General features: G+C 39.5%; 1 protein-coding gene across 2 annotated transcripts in view; it reads left to right on the forward strand.

The window, feature by feature from the left end:
• The window catches only part of sema4g (semaphorin 4G), a 145,441-nt gene that overhangs the window by 14,310 nt on the left and 103,820 nt on the right, over positions 1-27,311 (forward strand). For both annotated transcript variants that reach the window (XM_031906658.1, XM_002938721.5), the window contains exon 2: positions 10,638-10,881. In XM_031906658.1, the coding sequence (XP_031762518.1) occupies positions 10,758-10,881 (124 nt within the window). In that variant the 5' untranslated portion in view covers positions 10,638-10,757. The remainder of the gene's footprint in view (positions 1-10,637; positions 10,882-27,311) is intronic.

A 27,311-nucleotide genomic window follows, 5' to 3' on the forward strand; every position in this document is an offset into this window, starting at 1 on the left:
CCTATTGAATGGAAGGCACTTGGAACATGACGCCTGCCCTTGCTGTCTTATCTTCTTGTGTTGATTTTTCCATCCAAATTCTATGTTCTATTATGAGCCACTGATAAATATAGCTTAACATAACTAATAGTAGCTGTGTATGTGTGTGTGTGTAAAATATATATAATTTTGATACAGACGGACAGCTGTTGCCTTAATCAGAAGTCTATTTGTCCCACTCGTTCTGCTTAAATTATGAAGGAATGAGAATAGCGCAGAGGAGAATAACCGGTGTAAGGGCAAACACAGGAGTGATGCATTTAGACTGCTCAGCCTGCATCGGGGCAGCTACTGTCCCTGGAGGATGCATGCTGTTGCCATAGCAACCTGCATCCAATGACTGCCATCCGTGTGGTTCTATTTTAGGAATTTTGCATGCTCGTCACTTTCCTCTTGAGATTCCAGGCCTCTAAGTTTTTGCTAATACAATGTGAATGTGGGACGAGAGCTTGTTATTTTATTCATTCGTCTACGCTGTGTTTGGCTTGGCATGAATTTGCAGCCGGCAGTGACATGGAGCGCTATGGAGACAAGGACAGATGAACTGTTGTAGCCGGCATCTGTGTCCTTCTGTAACTCTTACCTGCTCAGGGAGTCAGAAAGTCACTTCAGAGTTTCATGACCTGGCCTTTGGCCTCATGACTTTATATGGTCGGTCATGGAACTTCCTTATATTTTACAATAGGGGGTTAATTTATTATATATATATATATATATATATATATATATATATATATATATATATATATATATAATTTCATACAGTAGATATAAATTGACATTGCTAATCACTGAGGAGCTGTGCCAGACCATTAATGACATTTAGACCACCAGCAGCCCTCTCTCTGCTATCGCTATTGTTGCAGACTGCTTTACCCAGAGTTAGGGAGCAGAAACAGCATTAACTTCTAGGCCTGGCAGAAAGTCTTCTCTGCTCATTCTACAGCAGGTGGCTAAATGAATGTGACAAGTGCTATTCCATGCTAATTTGCAATGCCAAACTCTGTCTAACCTTGCATTTATGCTGAATTGAATCTGTCTATCTTTACCCAGTCCAATATTTTAATCTAATTCTTTTCAGAATAAAAGCCGCCCGCTCTGTACTTATTACCTTGATTAACTGAAACACTGTTGGCCGTGCCAAGTCTTGTGATGTTGATGGACATATTGAAGGGGAGCAGGCTGGGAACAGAATGCTGGGATACTCTTAAAGTTACCCAAACTGAAAAAAATCCTGTATATTAATTGCTAATCTGCATCATGGCCTTTAGCCAGTTTGATTATTGTACTTCATGCCATAACCAGCTTTGCAGGTCTATGATATCATTCACTATTAAATCAAATATTTTTCATAAAAACGTTATGGCAGATTTTTTTTTTGAATGCTGCAGTTCATTCTTGAAAATCATTCTTAGTAGAGTCATCAGGTTTACAGGCTTAAAGTTTCCTGCTTGAGAAGTTTTCTTATAGAATAATGGTGCCACTACTGCAATATTTTGTGTCAGTCGTCTTCCAAGACTCCAGAATTGTTGCTGTACACTTAATATTTTCAGTAGCCAGTCTCGCAGGTGTTTTCAGAGGCTGCAGTTGTTTTTATTGATAAAATGCCCAGTGCTGAATCAGAAAATGCAAGACCTCATTCTATAAAATAGCACTGGAAACCTTACTATCTTGCTATCTACATCCATAGCCTAAAGGTCCCCATACACGGGCTGATTATAGCTGCCAATATCGGTCCCTTGGACCGATTCGGCAGCTTATCGGCCTGCGTAGGGGCAGAACCGAGGGGCCTGGCCGACCGATATCTGGCCTGAAATTGGGCAGATATCTTTCGGCCAGGTTAGAAAATCCAGTCGGATTGGGGACCGCATCAACGAGCCGACTGCCCCATTGCCGCGTGCAGAATTCGATCGTTTGGCCCCAGGGCCAAACGATCGAATTCGCCTACATGCCACCTCGATATCGCCACCCATAGGTGGGGATATGGGGTGAAGATCCGCTGGCTTGGTTACATCGCCAAGCGAGCGGATCTGCCCGTGTATGGCCAGCCTACTGTCTATACTGTCTAAGAAGCTTTTTAAAAAAAAAAAAAAAAAATTCTATTATAGCTTTAATGAAGTGAGAGACTGACCCACTGGCATTCTATAAAAACTTCTTGTGGGCCCTCCTGCTTACTCAACTGTTTTCCTTTGTGTGTCTATAACATAGACATTTCCCCATTTCTATATGAGTGGAGAAATGGGGAAGGATATATAGTAGGTAGGATAATCAGTAAGGAGAAGCAATTAATAGAATAAACTGAAAGAAGAGAGAAGGAAAATTAGTTTGGAGAGTGGGCCTGCATTCTAAGGTTTTTGCTGCTGGGCTCCTGGCAACCCAGTCCAACAATGCTTAAATCAGGAAGGTGAATCTTGGTGGCAGTTACAGCTCTGAAGGTAATCAGTCAGCCTGTATTGGGCAATGCATAATAAGAAATAAGGTTATTTATATCTGCATCTGTTTTTTGTAATTAGAAATGAGATGTATATTTAATTTCATAGTTCTCCTCTGAATTAACAACTAATTGAAGATGGTTATTAGACATGGTGTGCATTGAACACCTTTATATTATGAATGTATTGCTTTCATAGAAGAATTGTTTTGATATTAATTATCTCACCCTCATATATAAAGGGAACAAATATTTGCTGACCAATGTCAGAGGTGAGCAGCCAAGACGGCTGTTGGGAGACTGGCAATTTTAGGCTTAAAAAGCCTATTTTTCTTAATGCACCTTTTTTGGGGGTTAATGCAATATCTTGGTCCCAGTCGTGCTAAGACAGTGCTGGCTTTCCACATCATGGGAAGAACTGGACTTTTAATTGTATGGGTGGGCCCAGTTCAGTAGAAACCCTGCTTCAGAACAAATTTATTCTAATTCCCTACCTTTCAAGGACAAACTTCACTCCGATATTTCCCTTGGTAGAAGGATATTTTAGAATATAACGTAATGCCACAGGGTACAATTTATCTCTTAACCTTTTGGAGGGCAAGGTTTTATCTGTACAGCAGCATCTTACTGCTATAAACTGCATTTAGGGAAAAAGTCTGCTTTCATTATTTGCTCTGGGGATGTACCAAATCATCATTTTTGTATTTGCCTAAAAACGCAATCCTCTAAAAAAAACAAACAAACATATATAAATATAAAAATTAAGCTTAATTCTGGACCACATCCAATTGTACATTTGAAATATTAATGCAGTAAAAAAAAAGGAAAATATACAGTAGTACAGTTCCCGATGCCCTCTTTTATTCTATGGGTAGGTCTTTTTCAGGAGCCTAATCTTTTGATAACACTAAAACTTTATCATAGGAACCAACAAATTTATTTTTTTACTTGTACAGGTATAGGACCTGTTATCCAGAATGCTTGGGACCCGGGTATTCCGGATAAGGGATCTTTCCACAATTTGGATCTCCATAACTTAAGTCTGCTAAAAATCATTTAAATATTGAATAAACCCGATAGGCTTGTTTTGCCCCCAATAAGGGGTAATTATATCTTAGTTGGGATCAAGTACAAGGTACTGTTTTATTATTACAGAGAAAATGGAAATCATTTTTATAAATAGGAATTATTTGCTTATAATGGAGTCTATGGAAGATGGCCTTTCCGTAATGCGGAACTTTCTGGATAACGGGGTTTTTGGATAAGGGATCCCATACCTGTAATATTGGTGTGTAGGCGCCATTTCAGTGCATGCTTTCCCCTGACAGTATTCCTTTAAAAGACTCTAAAAACAGAAACAAACTCTTTTCTGTGCTTATGGAAATTTCTGGGTCTTGTAATTCTAAAGTTTAGTACAGGTTTGGAATTTTGAGACTTTTGAGTTTCCACAAGTAAAAATGGAGTGGAATGTTCCACTATTGAGATTTCTATCCATCAGTTATCAGGGCATGTTCACAAAAACACAAGAAAGTTAATCAGAAAATAAGTCATTTGACATGAACCCCCTATTTTGGAGACATGCTTTGAATGTGACACAAACACTTCAATCAAAACATCTGGTAAAAACCGTTGTCTGATAACTTCCAGAGTACTGTGTTATTACATAATAATCTTTTTGTTTTCTTGCATTCTTATATCCTGGTTTCCATTTACGGTAAGATCTAATCTAAGGCTGGTGGGTTCCACATCTGTTTAGAAAGGGGTCTGCTGCCCAGATAGGAACACATTTTAATGAATCACAGACCAGACAAATAACTGGAGGAGATAAAGGAAAATTTATTGAAAGGTTATAAATTGATGAATGACTGGACACCATTTATGGTAATTTGGTGCGGTATCAAAAATACAAATTTGCAGTTCTACTTTTTCCATCCCAACCTCAATTCCTCTGCTAAAACCTTTTTAGGATGAGAAAAGAGGCAGTCAAAGTATATTTCTTCCCTTTTCATTAGGGGCCCGCTTGCCACCAAACTCTTGTACTTGCCAAAACACACTGCTTAGGGCAGAACCAACCAAAGATGTGAAGTAGTTCATTAAAACACACGTTACATGGTGTGTTTGATTATTGCCTGCAACGTCAAACATCCTCATCCTTCTGTAGTCTCTTTGCATTTGTTTTTCCATGACAAACATTGGCGCTGTGAGGAGGGAATTGCTTAGGGAGACTTGTGTGCTCTTCTCACCCAAAAGGATCTTAGGGATTGAAACCTACTGAGTCCCTTGGGTCTAAATAGTTGTTTAAAGCCATAAGTTATTGTGTGCACTGAACAATTTATATGATTTGGAACTGTCAAAATTCTTGGCTCCTCTGAAACATTGACTGTAGCTATGAACAGTTGCCACCTGGCTGTTATTTTGCCGGCCCAGATGGTAAAAACAACAACTAGGAAACAAATACAACAGAAAATATTTCTTTTCTAGAAAAACCTTAGCAAGAACAGAAGAGGTCAGGTCAATTTGTGCCTAGTAGGGGACATAATTCCATGGAGCTTGGCTTTTTTGTGGTTTTGTGGTTTTCAGACACCTGGTTGAGTTTGACAACATGACCTTAGGTGACAACAAGGTTACAGAAATAGAAGAATGGAAGAAATGGTATAACAGCCATTCGGCCATAGTAACAGTCACCCAATGCACGTGAAATAATGCTTATCCTGCCAAAGTTGGTAGATGTTCAGATCCAGGGAACAAGTAACTGGTGTGCCCATATATTTGACACAAACCTCACCATACACCATTGCTTTTAAAGATCAGGTAATGGGCAGCAGGGCTGCCTTTGGAAGTGCTCTTGGTAAGGCTTAAGAATGGGAAAGGGGACAGAACAGGGGTACAAATAGCTAAAATGTCATGGTGTGTTTTCCTTTAAAGGCATGTTTTGCTTGCCCAATGACACATGCATTATTAATTTACGTTTAGATATTGAGCGGTTTTTATTCTTGCTTTATGCATAAATAGATTGGGTTAATGAAGAGAGACATCGATGAGAATGAGTTCATTTCATTTTATGCCAAACCACTTCTCACTGGTGACCTTTGGAACAAATGATTACATTCTGCATCTGAAGTTTGTAGACTAATGCTGAATACAAAAATAAACTGCAAATGTTCTGATCAAAAAGGTGCTTAGCATTTTATTAAAAAAAACAAACAGCTCAGTACTTTATTCCTGTGTACAGAGAATAAGCACAATATGAGCATGGATTTCTCATGAAGGCATCAACTGCAATAGGATTTTTGTTTTCTAAATGTGTAGTAGCTGTTAAAAGCATATATTATGCAAAGAAGATTCTCTATAGAACTGGCATTTATACATACAAGAGGGAGTTTCCATATTGTTTGCATGAGTTGCATGGGTTCTCTGTATTATTAATATAACCATACAGTTGCCATACAGTAACCTTTATTACAATACTTACTTTTATATTGGTTAATATATTGTTAAAGCCAATCACCAAAATAGAACGGCAAACTTTTTCTAGCTCTAGATTTGCCGTTGACAGACAATGACTTTGCTGAGGCAAACAATACACTCCTACTTACATATGGAATGTTGACGCAAATCCACGTGGAGGAAATATTTTATATGTACACAATAAGCCATGTACCCAGACTTAATTGATTGTTTAAGGGATAGAAATTTGAAATTTAAATCTACTTATATGTTGCATACAGATACCCTCAAATTTACTTTTCCATAAAATAACTCAAATATAACCTGTATCTGGGTATGTAACTGTATCTGGGTATTTTACAGTCTTCCGAATTTGATTATTTTCTACTATCACTGTTCTGTCCAAATAAAGTTTAATATGATATTGTCACAATTCTTATATGAATTAAAATGTAATGAATGGACCACAGGCAAGGTTGAGCTATGGGCAACAGGAGCAGTTCAATTTTCCTTAGAGAATGACAATATATAAGGGATGCACCAAACCCAGTTTTTTGGGGTTTGGCCAAACCCCAAAATCCATGTTAAGAGTTAAATGTTACCACGTGCGGCAAAAGATTTTACACTTCTATGTTTATGCTGCGACATTAACCCTTCCACATCCTAATTAGCATAAGCTAATTATGAATCAGTTCGCCCAGGACCGTGGATTCGGCTGAATCCGAACCCTGCTGAAAAAGAGTGAATCCTGGCCGAATACCGAACCCAATCCTGAATTCAGTGCATCCCTAATATATATATACATACAAAAGCAAACAGAGCACACCCTTCAGAGAATCAAGCGCCCTGGGTGCTGGCCAAAAAACAACAATAAAGAAACAGAGTACCGCACACACAGGGACTATTTTTTCTTTCCCAAAGTCCCTGTGTTTCGGGTACTCTGTTTCTTTATTGTTGTTTATGTAGCCTCTGGGAAGGGACTGTGGCTGTGGGATAGCAGGTATAGTAGGGAGAGATGGTGCCTATAGTAGCAGTGGGGGGATATTAGCCTCTGGGAAGGGACTGTGGCTGTGGGATAGCAGGTATAGTAGGGAGAGATGGTGCCTATAGTAGCAGTGGGATAATAGCTTCTGGGAAGGGACTGTGGCTGTGGGATAGCAGGTATAGTAGGGAGAGATGGTGCCTATAGTAGCAGTGGGGGGATAATAGCCTCTGGGAAGGGACTGTGGCTGTGGGATAGCAGGTATAGTAGGGAGAGATGGTGCCTATAGTAGCAGTGGGGGGATAATAGCCTCTGGGAAGGGACTGTGGCTGTGGGATAGCAGGTATAGTAGGGAGAGATGGTGCCTATAGTAGCAGTGGGGGGATAATAGCCTCTGGGAAGGGACTGTGGCTGTGGGATAGCAGGTATAGTAGGGAGAGATAGTGCCTATAGTAGCAGTGGGGGGATAATAGCCTCTGGGAAGGGACTGGGGCTGTGTGATAGCAGGTATAGTAGGGAGAGATGGTGCCTATAGTAGCAGTGGGGGGATAATAGCCTCTGGGAAGGGACTGGGGCTGTGGGATTGCAGGTATAGTAGGGAGAGATGGTGCCTATAGTAGCAGTGGGGGGATAATAGCCTCTGGGAAGGGACTGGGGCTGTGGGATAGCAGGTATAGTAGGGAGAGATGGTGCCTATAGTAGCAGTGGGATAATAGCCTCTGGGAAAGGATTATGGCACATGTGCACACTACAGTCCACTATACTGGTTCCTAATGTGGTATGGTCTGTGGTCTTATATGGTAGTATGGCTGTTGGGATAGCAGGTACAGTAGGTAACATGGTAACTTTACATCACTGTTCTTAATTTTGTAAGGGTTGGATTGGGGAGAAATGTAACCAGCTGATAAAACCATAAATGTAACAGTTCCCCTTTTATATTTACTGCTGATCTGATTTTTACCTAGTCCTGCAGCCTCTAGAGAAATGATGGCAAAAACTTTTCCCGTTCATCTTCCATTTGGCTTGCTGCCTGGCTAACCTCCCCTTGAGAGAAGACAGACTTAGCTTTAGGGAGTCACACTCTCCAGACGTTTTACAAGCTTCTATGACTTCAGGTTAAAAAAGAAATGAGAACTGTTTTTCTTTGGCATTTTGAACTCAGAAGTGCCTGTGTTTGTAGTGCACATATCAAGCCCCTTGCTGTGCCAGGGATTTATGCTTAATATCATGCCTGCAAGAGCTTTTTGTAGGAAACTGACTATTGCTGTTTTGGAAACACCTCATTTTAATATAGTTTTGAAGCAAACCATCCCTGCCTGGCACTACTTACACAATGGGGCTTCATTTCCTTGGGTATGATGCTTTTCTTCCATATGGATTAGCTTTTTTAGGTTATATACTGTATATGGGTATTGGTATTGTAGCACTGGAGTTTTATTATTAAACACCATCTTGAAAAGCTGCAAGTTAGAGATTTTGTGCCTATGTGTCAAATTATTAATATATATATATATGTATATGTATAGCTCTGAGGTTCTCGGTGTTGCACGTAGTCATGGTTATATGTTTAGCTCTGGTTCTAAAAGTATGTAGGGCTGTATGTTTGGTTGTGTATGTAAGTTGTAGATGTTGCATGTGTATGGGGTTATTTATTTTTGTGGAAGTGTACAGGGCTCATATGTTAAGGTTTTTGGATTTTGCTTGTGTACAGGGCTACATATACCTTTACTCCATTTGATTGTAAAATACAGCAAATGCCAATTGCATAACTCCAAATTATTCTGCTACAGGAAAAAGTATTGTAGTCTGTACAGACTATGCTATTTTGGCAGTTTGGAAACTGCAAAATAACTTTTATGTATTGCTGTGTTAGCAAAGCCTGCGCTAAATGGACTATTCCAATATCCCATAACATGTGCTTTATAGACCTGCTCTGCTTGTGCTTCACCATCTACTATTGATGTTCTCATTTGTCATGTTCTGAGTGCATCTGGATATCTTGACCCATTTTTTTCCAAGTCCAATGTGTTGTTAGTTAAGCAGAGAGTAGAAAAACCCATCAACTTTAAAAAGTAAACAAAACCAATCATACAATACAATTATGATGTGCAAAACTATTGATGGATAATATTTGGGGATGCTGTCTTTTTAAGACCGTGGATTTAGATTTTAACTACCTTGTTGTTGATAATCATTTATTCTTGGCCCCTCCAGTTTAAAAAATGAAAAAGTTAAATTTGCAGCTCTCTTTTTATACAACACCCAAATACTGCCCCCAGAAACTACTTAGCTAAAATTGCCAGCTTTTTCATGCAGATGGATGATCAAATGAGGACTTATACCTATGAAAATATGATTATAAGTGTTATTAACCTCTATCTGCAGTAATATCAATAGAACTTTGAAGGCATGGATAATTACTGTTATTACTACTGAACCTCTTGGTTTATAGTGTAAGTTTATTATATAAAATACAGTATGTGTTGTGATATCTTTTAGTGTAGAAATGTTAATACTATGTAATCAATCATGACTTAGACAATAATGAAGAAGATTTAAGTGACACTTTACAGGATTGTGATGTTCCATACAAATCAGAATTTGAATACCTATAAGACTATTAAAGGGTATAAATAACTGTAGAAGTGCAGACCTATGTTAACCTTTTTTTTGTTGTGTTGGGTTTTTAATGTAAAGTTGTATCTATGTTCCTCATATTTAGTAAAGATTGAGTACATATCTTCTAGTTCACATAGGCACACACTGTCCCTAATTGTATTTCCATTTTTATGTATGAGAGGGAGCTGTCATATTGCTTACCTTGGGTAAGATGTTTTCATGGATACCAGTGCTACCGCACTTTCAGTTTTTATGACCACGTTTCTGTGTGTTTGAACAAAATCTTTGTAGAAGCCTTTTGTCAGCTCAAGCAGTAAGGCAGTTCTGATGAGCTGTGTAAAAAGCTGTATAAACAAAGTCCTTTTCAAATTAAACATGGAACCCTTTATTTATTAATGCATCCGTACCCATTGTAAAACTTTTTAAAAACCCCAGCTGTCAATCATATATTGCTGCAACTATATGCCTTCACTTTCCATTTAGCACTACCTAGGTGTCACTGCCCTTGTCACTTTCCCCCTCCCTCCTCACCATCTAATTGTGTAGCCAGTGCATGGGCGTGGGCATCAGGTCCCTCATTCTGGTTTATAAACAAGGTTTTGGGGCAGTACAAAGCATGTATTGATAAGAGTTCCCACAAAATGATGCCTGCCTACTTGTTGTCATATTGAATTCCAAGACTAAATAAAACAAGATTTAAATAATTCATATAATGTAAGTGGAGTTTATTTTATTTGACGATCGCAATAGAAAAAAATGTGGAATTATTTGTTAGGGTGACAGGTCCCCTTCATTTCTGTGGTTTACACAGCTGTATATATCCAGTACAGGTATAGGACCTGTTATCCAGAATGCTCGGGACCTGGGGTTTTCCAGATAAGGGATCTTTCTGTAATTTGGATCTCCATCGCTTAAGTCTACAAAAAAATAATTTAAACACCATTTAAACAAAATAGGGTTGTTTAGCCTCCAATAAGGATTAATTGATAATTTGGTTAATACTATCTGATCACCAGTCTGTCCCTATTTCTTACGATATTCCTAATTAGTGGACCTAAAACGTCATAGGACATTTTTTATACACAGGAATCTAACATAATGTTCTACTTTGTCTTTCAGGTTTGAGCCCTTGCCCTTTGGCTTTACATAGTGTTCCTGTCATCACTGCTGCAGAAGTAGCCATTCTGGAAATTTGTGGATTCTTACAACTTTATTAACTGGTCTTAGAAGAAGGAGAAGATGATGAGGCATTTGACAAGCTGCCTTGTGGTTCTATGCACAGTATCAGTTATTGGATATTATTCAACGGACGGCTCACCTATGGGTTTGGATGCCACGCCAAGGATAACTGTGACCTACAATGGTAAATTGGCCCTCAATCCTATTGTTTATTCTGCACAGACAAACATCCATGTGACTGGTTATAGATATTGATCCATTGGTACAATTGATTTGGAATTAACCTTGTGCAAAAGACCGATAACACTTGCTTACAACAGCAGTTAATGTCTCTTCAGAGTGTGTAATGTAAGTGAATGTAAGGTTTAGAAAGGATGTGAAATTACTAAGGCATGGGATGACAACTGCTATAGACAGTGAATGTGTTGGTTTCCTGTCCTTTATTTAAAAAGAAAAAATAAGGTTTGCCAAACACTGTAAAATATGGTTGTATCAGCTGTAGTCATATTGGCATAGTCTTATGATCACATTGGCATCTGTATATAGTTTTTGGAACATCAGTCTGCCCAAGCTCCACGTGATCTGGGGGGTATTACCAACTGCTGAACAGTCAGCCATATGTGTTCATGTACAGGTATGAAGTTGCACTTATCAATGTCCAGATATTAATATGTAACTTATAGTCAAGGTGTAGCGAATTTATAGCTCTTGCTCTCTAACCTAACATTCGAATTGCTTTATAGGGCTGATGTTTGAACCTCAATACCTCACATGCTTTTTTGTGTTTATCAAATTATAGGGGTTCTGTCATGATTTTTATGGTGTACATTTTTTTTCTAAATTGCACTGTTTACATTTTAAATGGCAGAGTGAATTATTTGCAATGTTATTCTTGAACAAACAAATGTATTTTTTAGTTGTATTATTGGTGTGTAAGCAGATGTCTGCATTGTGCCTGAGTCTGAGCATTCAATAGGAGCCAGAACTACACAATAGAACTGCTTTCAGATAATTGTTTTTCCTGCTCAATGTAACTGTATGAGCCAGATTTTCACTATTGAGTGCTATTCTGATATCTACCCGTAGGTGGGGCATGGAAGCATTTTTATCTATACAGGTGTAAGGGTGCTGTTATCCTGTTACCTTCCCATTGTTCTGTTGATCAGCTGCTGGGGGTGGGGAAATGTGACTGAAGTTTATCAGAGCACAAGCCCTATGGCTGAGGGCACCTGGTAAACTAACAATATGTTTAGCCTCATGTCAAATCAAATTTTGTAAAATTACATATAAAAAAATCTGTTTGCTCTTTTAAAGTGCATTTTTTAGTGCATAATTCTCTAGGAGCAGTGCTATTAACTGATGCATTTACAGATATTAGTTCTCACAGGGTACAATACGGCTGCCTGTTACTTATGAGCATCATGGGAACATGTTCTTCTGCTGTAGTGAGAATCTCTGAAGGCACTAGACACACTGGACTATTGAACACTTTCTGGAGCTAACAAGAGTTTGAAGGAACACATTTTATTGGGATTAGTATTTTTCCTTCAACAGGAGGCTAAGAAAATATAAATTGGTATTTTTTGGCATGAGCACAGCACCCCATTTGTGTCTTTTCTATTGCCAGATTAGTCAACTCTCTGGATTACTGAGAGACTCTTTGAATGTCCTCAGAGCCCCCTTGGCATGTGCTAATCATTGCCGTTCAGCTAGCATTTTATGTTGTGCATTAGCATCCCAAAGGGCTACATGATCTAGTCTGCCACTCGGGGAATATAATGTTGTCCGCTGGAATCCATCTTTTTTTTTTTTTTATTAATACAAGACCGAACAGTTAATATATAAAGACAAACATTTCCCTAAAAATGATTCACATTTACTGTTAGTAGACAATAGGGGGAGGGCCCTGCTCACAGGAGCTTACATTTTAAGCTCTTATAAGAGCTTCAGCTGGTTCCTTCTTAGTGCAGCATGTCAACTTTAACTGCACAAGCTCCATAGGATTGTGTTACTTTACATGCTAACACTACATTAGTCTTCACAGAACTAAACTGGTGGTAAAGCTTAAAAAAATAACTGTAGTGAACAGAAAGTAAAGTTGCTATAAGGATAACCCTCAATGTTTGTATTAGTCCCCTATATTTCTCTGACTGTGAAGATGGTGGAATGGTTAAAATGACTTAATATTGCCCAGAAAAACATACTTTTCTCCCTGTATTCAGTTTCATGTAGATTCTGGATCACAAGCAGCTCAACTGCAGCTCTCTAAGCTACTTCCTAGTCTAGTGTAAAGCTCTGTCTTCTTTTCTTTGCTGGGCTCTCCTTCTTTTTTTGACATTGAAGATGGTGAAAGAGGTGCCTACTGCACATGCCTGATTGATTTTCATTGAAGCAGAGGCAGCAAGCATGCGTAGTAGGCACAGCTTCTATCATCATCACAGTTAGAAAGAGAAGAGCTCAGCAAAGAAAAGAGGGTGGAGCTTTATGCTATACTAGGAAGTAGCTCAGAGACCTGCAGTTGAGCTGCTTATGATAAAAAATCTACATGAAACTCAATTCAAGGAGAAAGGTATGTTTTCTGGTCACAATTTCTTAAATAAACCCAATAGTACTGTTTGCCACCAATATGGATTCGTGCAGCTTAGTTACCATCAAGTACAAGGTATTGTTTTATTATTATTAATAATAATCATCATTATTATAGAGAAAAAGGAAATATTTTAAAGGGGTTGTTCATCTTAAGTTAACTTTTACTATGTTATAAAGTAGCTAATTCTGGACAACTTTTCAGTTAGTTTTAATTTTTCTTATTTTTGTTATATAGGTTTTGAATTATTTGCTTTCCTTTTCTGACTCTCTCCAGCTTTCAAATAACAAATGCTCTGTAAGGTTACAGTTTTTTTTATTGCTACTTTCTATTACTCATCATTAAAAAAAAAAATACCCTTGGTCTCCAGCATTCTGGATAACGGGTCCTATACCTGTACTAGAATTTATAGCTCACAACAGTGGAAGAATTTGAATTTGACACCCCTGAAATACTGCTCAAAATCAAGCTCTGCAAAAGTGAATTTATTAGAAACCGTGTGTTTATTTTAAAATACACGTTCCTTCATCATTTATAATCAGCCTTTGGCACATTAAGGCAATGTTTATTTGTATTCCGGCAGTTGGCTTGGCAGCCGGCATTCATGCATGTGACAGATCTTCAGCTGCTAATTTATAATAATGATCAGACTGACAGCTGCATATTGCTTGCTGCCGTGCAAACCAAGCCTGTTTGTTGGTGCTTCTAGAACAGGGGTCCCCAACCTTTTAACCCGTGAACAACATTTAAATATAAAAAAAGCAACATCAAAGGGGGTGCTAAGCAACATGTTGGTCACGAACCACTGGTTGGGGAGCACCGTTCTAGAACATGGCTGTCCGGCTGAAATGCATCTCCCAGCATCCATTGGCCGATTAGCAAATTCAGATTTGTGCAAACTCACTTTTTAATATAGTGGATAATCTGTGTGTAAAAATATGTATCCTTCCATTGACCAGTTCATAAGCTAATTCTATTTCCATCACTCTGCCCTAGCAGGGGTCTTCTTTGATCCCCCTGCTCATCTACTTACAGTGCTCTAAAGGGGTTGTTCACCTTTAATGTAACTTTTAGTTTGATGTAGACCGTGCTATTCTAAGACTATTTGCATATTATTTATCTTTTTGCACAGCAGCTCTCCAGTTTGGAATTTCAGCCACTGTCTGAGGGAATATAAATAGGAGAGGGCCTGAACAGAAAGATAAGTAATACTAACTAACAATAACAATAGTATTGTAGCCTCACAAATAGTTTTTTTGGCTGCTGGGGTCATTTGAAAACTTGAAAGAGTCAGAAGAGGAAGGCAAATAGTAAAAAAAAAAAACTAATGAAGACCAATTGAAAAGTTACCTAGAATAGGCCATTCTATAGCATACTAAAAGTTTACCTGAGGGTGAGCATGCCCTTCAACTCTTCCTTTGGCGTTGGCAGCCCATGGATGTACTTAGGGCTCATGCTGGTGAGTGCATTCAGCGAACAATGCAGCAATTGCTTCTATGTTTGAATGAGATAGTTCCTTAGCCAACATTTGCTGAATAGTCAGGCATTCCTGTGATGGCAATAGTTTTGGAGTAATCTACATCTAAGTCTGTTGCATTTAATTTAATTTTACAAATACAATTTTGTTTAGCCTTGAATACTGTTGACATACTGTTGCTTTATTCTGTATTTGCCCACCTTCATTCATGGACATTCATGGGGTCATGTTAGTAAGTGTGTTTAGAGAGTATTGCAGAAATTGCTTTCAAGACATTTAGGGTTTATTAGCCAAAATTTCAAAAGTCATAAGGTGGACTTTTTTTTTTCACTTTTTTTGCACTTTTAGCAATACAGGTGTCGGGGAGCTGCTATCTTGCTACCTTCCCATTGTTCTGCTGATCGGCTGCTGGGGGGCAAAGGGAAAGGTGTGGTATCACTCCAACTTGCAGTGCAGCAGTAAAGCGTGACTGAAGTTTATCAGGGCACAAGTCACGTGGCTGAGAGCACCTGGGAAACTAAGAATATGGCTAGCTCGGTGTCAAATTTCAAAATTTAAATATAAAAAAATATTTTTCTCTTTTTAAAAAACGAATTTCAATACAGGATTCTGCTGGAGGAAAACTATTAACAGACATTAGTTAATAGTTTAAAATAATCATGTTTTCCTTTGCCAAAATTCCTTTAAACACTATTCCAATCATTCATTTTCATATGAAAGTCGACAAACGAGTGTATAATATTTGCTTTGCTTGAATCCTACATGAATAGAAACCTGATTGGCTTAGTGTGCGCCACAGCCTGGTATTTATGAGGCTTGAATATTGTGCAGAGATTTGTTTTACTTTACTTTTTAATTCAGCTCGAGATCAGTGAAGTCATTTAGTAGGCAGTGTTGGGATTTGTAAAGGAAATAGTGGGAATATTGGTGGGGCAAAGGGAAAGCAGTAGTTCTATGAGCTGAGTGAAGAATGACTTGAACCCTGGCATACAGTTCTCTACATTAGTGAGTTTTAATATCTGCGTCTTACAGACCTCAGATTATTGTGACTATTGGTGATGAAATATAAATAACCATCTGTACTTAGTGACCTTTATATCGACTAGGACTTCCTTTGCTCATTCCTGACAGATTTCACCTCTGCAAAGCTGTCTCTACTCAGTAATGATAAAGGGAAAAGACAATACGCCCAAGCAGGACCCTTCATGAGCACATCATTATCCTTTGGAATATGCCCCAGAATATTTGCAGCTGGTTTTATTACATAAGCAATAATAGAAAGCAATTCAACCCGGATATAATCTCAAAAGATCAATCACTCAACAGCACCTATGTAATAAAGAAATTCCATAGCTGGTGCTTTTGCAGTATATGCACCCTTTCCTATACAAACAGCGTAGGTACCCCTTTCCATGCAATTTGTACAGGCACTACTTACTGTACAAACAGTACAAACATTACAGGCACCCCTTCCCATTCTTAAGATTGCCATACATGCAGTAAGTGTATGGTGAGATACAAGATGCCTGACATTGGCAAAAGGCTTGGATATCAATCGTCTGGTCGATCGGGCTGGACGGAAAATATTTATTGGGTATCTTTGAAGGTGCCCAAGCACCGGCAAATATTTAGCACATTAGATAAGAGTAGAATTCTGTTTTTTCTACCTGCATATCTGATGATTCAGCTGTGAACATGTGGAGTGGACAAACGATCTTTCTTGCGACCAATGGCCATAGAAAAGATCATAATTGTAACATGTATGGCCACTATTACAGTACAGGGACCCCTTCCCATGCTTATAGTATTATTACTCCTTCCCAGGCTGATATACTTGTACAGTATAACCACTCATTTCGATACATATAGTATCAGCACTGTCCCATGCATTCAGTATAGGAACCAATTCAAAAACAAAGGTCTGACAAGACTGCTGGATTAATTAAAATAAAGCACATTTACAGCATCTCTGTACTATTTCCAGAGCTTTCTCTATATTCAAATCCCACCAATGATGCATTTTTTTTATTTTTTTTTAAATATCAGGCAGTTCAGCCCTTCTGAAGCACAAGACCCCCAGATGCTAAAACAGCAAACAAAAAAACAAGTGGTGAGCGTCAATAGTATGGATTATAAAAGCATTTTAATAATCTTTTATTTATCAAAACACTGCTTTCCAGCGTAATTTTAAAAAAACATATCAGGCAAGTAGCCTTTTCCCAGCGTTGTTGAATCAGGGTTTCTATCTGGAGAAGTCTGTAATACACTTAGCTTTGAAGAAATCTGTATAAAGCAGAGCAAACAAAGCTGACACTTATTTTAAATATGTTTTACAAAGCCATTGCTATTCCTGCTTGATATAAGCAATGCTTATATGTATCAGAATGATGCTTTTCTTTTTAAGAATCATAATTAGTATGATGAGCTGCTGTAATAAGTGTGCGGCCTGTTACTTGATTTTAATTCTGAATAAAAACCAGGCTGCATTTGTTTCTCCTTAAGTTCTGTCAAAGTCAGCATTGTGTAGTGTTTTATTTCGATATTACCCGCAGGAAACAAAATACAAAAACTTACATGAATAGTACAGTTTTAATTGTCCTTTAGGTCACTTCTTTTGCCTATATGGATTTCCACAATTTATTAAAGTTCTGGTAACCGAAAATCCTATAAGGTTTTGCTGTAAACATTTTGTGACATAGCAGTGCCATGGCTGGGGCTTTTCTGTTGGGAAACCCACCTGTGCCACCTTAGAAGCCAAATTGTGCACTTACTGTTCAGGATGCACCTAGCTTCTTCCCAAAGTACTTACATCATTGAAGTTTAAATTGGTGAACATTGGTAAATATAGTACTATAAGTTTCAGTGATAACCAGTATAGATCTTAAAGGTGGCCATACAAGGGCCGATAATAGCTGCTGACATTCGAGATCTGATTGTTAGGCCTGAGCGTCAAACAATCTGATTAGTCCGATATTGCCTGCCTCAAGGTGAGCATATTGGGGAAAGATCTGCTGTTTTGGCGACCTCGCCAGGTCCCAAGTCTTCCAAATAATTTGTGCCATAATTTAATACATTTTCAGTCTGTAATCTTGTAACCAATCACCTCATCTTGACTGGGATGTATTATTTGGACATGGCACAAAATCCTCCCTCCCCACCTTAGAATAAAAGCTAGATGAGGCTATTTATGATGGTGCTAATGAGGCTGGAAATGAAATGTGGTAGTCAATCACTCAGGTCTTTACAGTAACTAAGTTGTCTATTGAAGAGGCAATTATTGGATCTACAAATCATTTTTATTACAGAGAAGTCAGGTAAGAGTATACAATGCTCAGTGGTTCCCTGAGTAGGGTGCAGGATCCCACTGGGGAAACACAATCAAGTGCGCTGGCATTTCTATAAAGGATGCGGTTCCCACAGGATCTCAGAACTCAGATTCTTGTTAGAGTCCCTGGCGTCAGCAGACAGCTTCATATTCGCAGTAAATATGATTTAGAGCCTTCGCTCCAGCAACTGGACCTAACTACAGGAATATTAAAGAAGGAATTCAAGTACTCAGCTTATTGGTAAGTTCATTGCCAAGGAAACCCACTAGAGGCTACTGCTGTGAAAAATATTATCAGTTGTTTGTACAAAATAAAAAAAGAATAGTCATAGTCAAACCTATCGCACACTGTCTTGAATAATTGCAACTCTTTAGAGCTTACCACAAACAGTCACAAGTTGGGATGTACTGTATGTCTTGTGTAGTCATACAGATCTTTCTCGGAAAGTTCAATCAACTGTGACATAACTGGACCCTTCCTTGTAAGTAGGAGTAGTGTGGCCTAGCTACTAATGTACTATGCAGGGTGCACAGCACAGTTGTACAACTGCAGTGGGATAATAGCTTTGGGAAGAAAGCTGGGTTATAACCGGTATAGTAGGGAGAGATGGTGCCTATAGTAGCAGTGGGATAATAGCCTCTGGGAAGGGACTGTGGCTGTGGGATAGCAGGTATAGTAGGGAGAGATGGTGCCTATAGTAGCAGTGGGGGGATAATAGCCTCTGGGAAGGGACTGTGGCTGTGGGATAGCAGGTATAGTAGGGAGAGATGGTGCCTATAGTAGCAGTGGGGGGATAATAGCCTCTGGGAAGGGACTGGGGCTGTGGGATAGCAGGTATAGTAGGGAGAGATGGTGCCTATAGTAGCAGTGGTGGGATAATAGCCTCTGGGAAGGGACTGGGGCTGTGGGATAGCAGGTATAGTAGGGAGAGATGGTGCCTATAGTAGCAGTGGGGGGATAATAGCCTCTGGGAAGGGACTGGGGCTGTGCGATAGCAGATATAGTAGGGAGAGATGGTGCCTATAGTAGCAGTGGGATAATAGCCTCTGGGAAGGGACTGGGGCTGTGCGATAGCAGGTATAGTAGGGAGAGATGGTGCCTATAGTAGCAGTGGGGGGATAATAGCCTCTGGGAAGGGACTGGGGCTGTGCGATAGCAGATATAGTAGGGAGAGATGGTGCCTATAGTAGCAGTGGGATAATAGCCTCTGGGAAGGGACTGTGGCTGTGCAATAGCAGATATAGTAGATGTATACCATCACCAATTTACCAGCTATGTAAAGATATACATTTCTATAAAGCTGCTTTTCTGATGAGTCAGATTTTTGTTATAGGAATAAAACAGCAGGATATATGGGGGGAGGGGTTGCAAGATATTACTGTTCTTCTAAGATTTTGGCTTTCTTCCTTGCACAATGATAATCATCCTGATGCTGAAGCCTCCCATAGATATTGATTAAACCATATAACTCCTGTTGTCCTTGACAAAGACCTTGATGTGTCGTGTAACTCAGGAATGGATTCTTGAGGGTTGTTCCCAGTCAAACAGCAAATCAAAATGTTAATAGACTGCCACAAACTAATTACTGTAATGTGTAGAGGTGTCCAGCTTTTCTTTTGGAAGCAGATACTGCTATCTAAGCAGACTGGTGGGGGCCATAAATAATGAGCAATTTCAATATAAATTAATCTACTTTTGAAAGTTTGAGGGGCCTAAAGTTAGTTAGTTTGCTGTGGGGTCCAGTCTCTATTTATCCTCTAGTTACACTTGACATGAGGCCTCTAGCTTAAAAAGCCCACTAAGTATATATACAATATTTGTAACAGCATCACCGCTATTGTTCATATAGAAAATTCAAGATAACAAACACTCAAGAAAAATCTAATTTGAACTGCCATTAATCTTGGGATTATTGAGGGGGAAAAATAAACACTGATTACAAATCTCGCCCTAAAGTTGGCCATACACATTGCACAATTAGGCTGGGGTTCTCGGAAAAGAACGGGCGGGATCCTCATTTCTTTGATTTGGGGCCAATCCACTACTTGAGAGCCTCTGATTTAAAGAGAAACTAGCAGTGGAGATTGAATTCAATGAATTAGTGCTGGTTCAGTGGGGAAAACATCTTGAAATACTGTCCATGCTTTGTTGGCATGGCCATAACTTCCCAACTAACCATTTCTTGGGGATCACATTCTAAGCTTTTTTTTGTATCTAAAACCTTAACTAAAGAGGTTCCCATGAATTTGGTTTAGTTTCCCTTTATGGAAGTATGTTTTTTAAGACTAAACTAGCCCAATCTCAAATCAATAGTAAGTCATCTAAATCACAGGGAGTTGGCTCTCATTACTTAGCCTGTCTATTTCGGCATGCTGCTGTTTGCATGCAATGCACTTTTAATGTCACTAATCTCTCTCGGGACAATAGAGCAAGCCCATTATTTACACTTCGTAAGGAGCAGGCCCATAAATTACTAGAGGAAAGTTCAGTCAATGAAATGTGTACACTGGAAAGTAATTCCAGTCTAATAAATCTTGCAGCGCTGCTTTCAATTGTATTTTATTGTCTTTATCTGTAAATTATCCGGAGGGATTACACCTGCCTTTTTGGACTCAACTGATGCTAATTTTTGTTAAACAGGAAACAGTTGCAGCTCAGATGAGCACATTTCTATTCCCTGAGTAGTATTTAGTAGAGAAGCTGCATGGGAAGAGTTCTGTGAGCAGTAGGGAAGGTGTTGGCCACTGGATTTGTAAGATAAAGTGCCAGATAAGATGTACTTTGGCCTTGTACAGGCAGGCCCTGAGGAAGGCATTATATGGCTTTAAGGCCAGATCCTATAAGTGTGGTTGTGATTTTAGAAAGTCTGTGGCACACCAGGGCTATACATATATATAGCTCTACAATAAATTATCTGGCTGCAAAGCTATAGGCAAACAAATATATTCCTGACATTATATATCAAGATAGAGTCCTGTGTGTGTCCAATTTTTAAAACCCAGACTCAACCCGAAGCTTCATTTTTCCCCACCTGTACCCGCTACCCAATCTGACCCGCAGCTGCCTTAGGCTACTGCCACACGTGGGAGACTCCCTCCTCTATACTCCTTTAAACTTCTTTATGTGCCGGCAGCCAGAGCCATTGTGAGCAGTTCTGTGCTGCGATCCACTCCATGTGCCCATACCCGAGCCGACGCAGTACCTTGGGGTGCAGGCACATAAAAAGGCTTTAAAGAGCGTAGGGGCGGATTTTCCCTCTGCGTTTGACCACAGGCCAAGAGTCACCCATGTGTGGCTCTAGCCTTATCCTTAATATAAGGCAAAAAAATAAAGATTTATAAACTTGGCACATCTCACTTACAGGAAAAACTGTATCTTGCAGAAGCATAAGATTTTGAGAGCCATTCAATTGCTTCAGTGCCAGATATTGTATCAATGCCAAGTGAAATCCATTAATACAGGCACTAAGAGGGGCAGGTGTACATTAGGAATGCACCGAACCCCCAAATCCATCCCAATGGATTCGGCCGAATACTGAACCAAATCCGAATCCTAATTAGCATATGCTAATTAGGATCTGGAAGGGGTAAAAAAAAATATATTCTAGCATTTAACCCTTCCAAATCTGATCCAGTTCGCCCAGGACCGTAAATTTGGCCGAATTCGAACCCTGCCGAAAAAGCCCGAATACCGAAATGAATCCTGGATTTGGTGCATCCCTAATTAATATACCCTCCAACATTCCTAATGTACCAATCAAGCCCCAAATCCTCACTGCTCATGTATAGTAACACCAGGTGCTCTGCTCCGAAGAGCTTACAATCAGGTGGGAGGAAGGTGTAATAGCCGAAAATTGCCACAGGGTGTGTTAGTGGCTAACCCATTCTTCTCAAATTCATAAATGATCAAATTCTTACATTCTCATTCTTAAATTACTGACAGGACTTAATAAACCAGCCCCCAGGTGGGAAGTGGGAGAATTTTCCTCACAAATAAATGTATTATCATAAAAATATCCGCCTGCAGCAACTGAGCCCTCCCGATCATCATGTAATAATGATCTACTTGTCACATGAACAGATATTAAACAAATGGCAATTGTGGTATGGTGGGAGGATGCCAGATGCTGCAGGCATTGTACTCTTAGCTTGGCACATAACAACCTTTCATGCAATTCTGTTTCCACTGGAATGATTATATAATGCAGTGGATGTTTATTTTTTGAATAAAAATAGCCTCCCCCCGGTGGGTCCCACACATGCAGGAAAAGTACCCAAAATCTGTCCCCAGTGTTAAAAGGCAACTGGTATCAAATCACCCCATTTTGGGTCTGATCCTACAGATTATTTGATGATTTAATGTTATAGTTGAATTGGAGTGCCTGAAAACTGGGCAAAAATCCAGCCAATTGCCTTTTTGTTTAATGACCCTGTCCCTGGCATCACTGGTCCCGCACTCACCGTTACCAGTCCCACCAATGATGTCATCGACAGGCCCCGATTTTGCCTGGTTTTAATGCATAATGCATTTTCCTGATTTTACATTTTTCTGGGTTTTACACAATTTTTTTGGTCCCCCTGGTAAACATCAAATGGGGGTTCAACTGTAATATAAATGAAAAATGAAACACATTCACTCAATTGTTTTGCCTCTTGCTAATCTTCTTTCTCTCTGTTTTTATTCTTGTGGCATGTACTGACACTAATGATTTCTTCCCTGTATGGGGGGGAGGAGGTTAAAGGGAGTGCAATTGGTGTTTAGGGACTGTTCCTGCCTAAACTAATGCTAAAACCAGTTTTTCTTGAACATAATCTAATTCTTAAGAATGCTGCAGAAAAGCTTTGCATGTCATGTGAACACAGCCATAGGCCAGTTAGAGAATGGAATTACTGATGTGATAGTGGTTAGTGGGCAGGGAGATCGGCCAATGTACTGTACCAAAAACTCTCATTTCCATACAGACCTTTCATAGGATATTTACTGGGCCCCTGTGTACACAGCGTCTGCAAGAACGTGTATCAAGAGAGAAATGACTGTTATTTAAATACTCTGCTGAGCTCTGACTCAGGGAGAAGATTATTTGTGGTTATTGGTCTTTCCACAAATGCTTCTGAAAAAAATATTTATATTTAGGTTCCAGGTGTTTTTTTTTTAAATTGGTTGAGCTGGAACAGTTTTCTGCAGGGCTACCATTGGGGGGAAAGGAACTTGGATTTTTAGGTCTTAAAGGGGGCCTGGCCCCCCGCCCCCCATCTGTTGAGCTGCTGACTTTATAAGGGAGGGCAGGAACTTCTGTGCACAAGTTAAGGCTAATGCCACACAGGCCCCATGATTTCTGATGGTAGCCCTGATTTTCTTCTTTGCAATAGCCAGTAAAACTAAAGCGGAGCACTTAGGTCACTTCTTGATTAAAAAGTCACTTTTATTGTCTTCTTTAAAATCATAACAGAGATATCACACCCAAAAGCTTAACGCGTTTCATGGCTTCACGGCACTTTATCAGAAGCTACTACAGTGTCCCAAACCCACCACATATTTAAATAAACACACCAGTCTACACCCATTACAACAAATAACCCAATCAGCATAATAACATTTAAAACCAACATAAACCCACTCATGTGGTAAGAATCCCTCACAGCCATGACTACAGTTAATTGTTAAAACATATATTAATTTAAACATAAATACATACAGCAAATTGTACATTAACTGGAAATTTTTAATTATAATTGCACATATCCATTATGTATAAAACATATTGCACGTGCCTGATTTATTGCTAAGCCATTTTGATCACTTCAGTGTCATAACCCTTTTGGATAAACCTGTTCCATAGCTGCATTGTTTGATCCTGAAATGCATCCCAAGAGGAACATATAACGCTGAGGCGCAAAAATTGTCCCACTGGGATACCCCTCATACAAGCCACGGGATGTCCACTCTCTGCGTGCAAAAGTGTGTTTCGTGTAAAGGGTTTACGATAAAAATCCGTTATCACCCTATTGTTTTCTATAGAGAAAAAGGAAATCTTCACTGGATCAGTCTCGTAAATAAACGTAATCCCCTCTACAGCTTCATTACAATAATTTACAAAGGACTGCAAGAACAATTCATCTCCACCCCACACACCAATACAATCATCGATGTACCAATAAAAGCGAATGATCTGTCTCCAAAATGGGTTCCCACCAACCCATGAATAGGTTGGCACAGGTGGGGCAAAGGAAGCCCCCATCACGGCTCCACACCTCTGAAGATAGAAACAAAGAGAAAATAGTTGGTGGGTAACAAAAATTGAACTGCCTGTAGAATAAATTTAACTTGACTAGTAAGGGAACCTCTGTTCACGGCCCAACCAATATTGTATTGGTTGCAGTGCAAGCTCTTTACAGGTAGTAGAACTACAGCTTTCTGCAGCCTTCAGCAGCTCCATGTATACCACTGGGCAACCTGTCTTTGTACACTAAATCTTGGTCTAAGGTTAATTGGCTCCAGATAAAATTGTTCATACTGTAAATTTCTGTGTAACATTTAGATGCTATGTGAATAAAGAGTAATAATAACAACAAGGGAGGAACTACTCTAGTGGTTAAGCGATTTGCCTTTGATGCTGAATCTAGAAAAGCCATGGTTGCTGTTTAAAGTCAAGGTTAACTTGGTTTATTTAAGTATAATTTATTTTCCATTAGGAGTTTACCCAGATAATACTTTTCTGAATTAATTTTTATATAATACATGAAATTGCCTGAAGATTAGTCTTAAGAGGCTGTTACACATGCTTGGGAGCTTTCAGAAAGCCACTTATTGAAGGTATAAAGGCTTTCAATTCATTACATCAATTGTCACATCAAGTGGTCCTCAAATGTATTCTTAAGAAAGCCATAGTGAAACTGGCATGCGTAATGTCATGCTTAGCAAGAACACTTAGCCTCACCTTGCTCATTATCCCTGCACCTTGTGGAAGGGACTGCTGCATTGCTAATTGGGCTGAGCACCCTTTTGCCATCATTCAGAGTCACATCTGAAAATCTAAAACAGCTTGAAACTTAAAATTAAGCTATTATCTATCATTCCTGGGTAGCAATCCCATTGATAATCGGAAAACCAGACCTTGCAGTTAGTTTGAGGCTGCCTGAGGCTTATATTTCACGAGAAGATTAGTCTCCGGCGATAAATCTTCACTCCCCCAAATCCTTTCTCACTGGCAATAATGTGAATTGGTGGCAGGAAGACATAAGCATCACTAAGTCGCCTGCAGTTTCCTCGTATTTGGCCCGGTATCACCCACCTTAGGTGGGCATATCGGGGGGGAAAAAATCTGCTTGTTTGACGATCTCACCAAATGACCAAACGTTATAATGTATGGCCACCTTAAGACAAACTGACACACTCAGCATGGTGATGTTGGGTAGTCACCAAATAAGCTCGGGGTTATGCTTTGACAAAGTCCATATCTTTATATTTTTCTGATCAGTGAGAGAGAGTGGAGATAAAGAATATGAAAACGCATAAAAAGAGCGCCATCCAGGGCAGCAAAGCTGTTTCTCACACAAAGTAGGAAGGACAACGTGTTGGCTCTGCAGGAATTGAATGTCACTGTGAGGGAAGTGTATCTGGTGTGGGATGATTATTCCAAGACAATGTGAAGTAATTGTTGTTCTGGCGGAAATCCAGCGCAGTGGAACGCCTCAGCGGCCTGAGATTTTCTTTCTGCTTGGCTTTGTTCTTAACGAAGAAGACCTATCCAGCAGTTTTCAGAGCTTAATCAAAATGTAATGATTCTAATTTATTCTCAGCAGGTAGAGGGCCATGTTTTAAACAGAGATCTCCTACATTAACAAATTAACAATAAGTGGCATTGGACGCATGGCTGCAGAATCTTATTTCTGGTTCTCAGAGAAATTAATTTATTTAAATGGCCTGGCAAAGGTGCATCTGTACATTATTTAATAGCAGGATTTATTTTCCATTTATAGGCACTTAAATAGGAAGCCTTATTGCAGCCGTATGATTTTAGAATTGCGTTATTGACACAAATTCCAAGATGGAGACTGGAATGCTGACTCTAACCACCGTGTTATTACTGCTAGACATTGCATTGCGTGTTCCTTCTTTTGGAAGCGAGAGGATCTGATATTAGGGAGGATAAAGATGTATCACACTTGGCATGGAATATTGCTTTGTGGTTATTTGGAAGATTAATTTACTCCGCAGTCTTCATTTGTGTTGATATGCTACAAATGCAGGTTCACTACGGGTGTCTTCCCTTTGCTGAGGATACAGGGACATATATATACATTGTTGGACTGGGCCTCTGTGGGCCCTCTAGAGAACCTAACACTCAGTGCAGGTTCTGAATTAGTTAAAAAATCTGCTTAAACTGTAAAGGTGTGCCATGGCTCTATATTGGCAGTAGAAATCATATATTTGTATGGTAACATAAAATGAAAGTGCTCCATAATCATCTATACTTCATGTGCATTCAGCTTTTAATAGTTTCCATGTATTAAATCATAAAATACCACATGCTGCTTTTCATACATATAACCAGCGGGAGAATATTGGCAGTAAATGTGCACATATTAGCAGAATATTAACATGTTGAAGTTATTAGGTGGAGGTGCTGGTTAAAACCCAAGTGTGTATTTCTGAATGATCCCCACCCATCAGGGACAGTAACTGCCATAGAAAGATTAATTTGAATGAGAAGAGACTGCAGGCAGTGCTCCCTCTACTTTCTTCTTGGCTGTGTGCTAAAAATGATCTTTTGTGGGCACAATGCACTGATTAGTGGGTGGGATATAAAAAGGACAAAAGTTCTCAGGCCCCGGCCCACCTCTGAACCGTGGCTGGTGACATCTTGACTCTGCCCCTTTTCCTGGCACAACTCCGCCTTCAACAGCATAGGCCGGCCCCCCTCACAGACACTCACACCCTGGCTGGTATTAGTCATGACAAAAGGTGGTAACCCTATTACAAGCACACAGCTTTAAAGGGAACATTGGCTGCAGGTGGGAAAGGTCTCTTTGAGGACTATGTCTAAAGACCTACTGTGTCATAGGCTTTAAGGTGCATGGCACACCCAGGTATTTGCTCCGCCAACATTCCACCAGCAGTGAAATACCAGCCTCCTGGGCTGCCTGCAATAGACTTAAATAGTATGTGGCTGCATTGACTTTAGGACTTCTCTGAGTGGAAGCCTAGTGGGGTATGGATCTACA

Source organism: Xenopus tropicalis, chromosome 7, assembly GCF_000004195.4.
Source record: "Xenopus tropicalis strain Nigerian chromosome 7, UCB_Xtro_10.0, whole genome shotgun sequence".
NCBI classification, from domain to species: Eukaryota; Metazoa; Chordata; class Amphibia; order Anura; family Pipidae; genus Xenopus; species Xenopus tropicalis.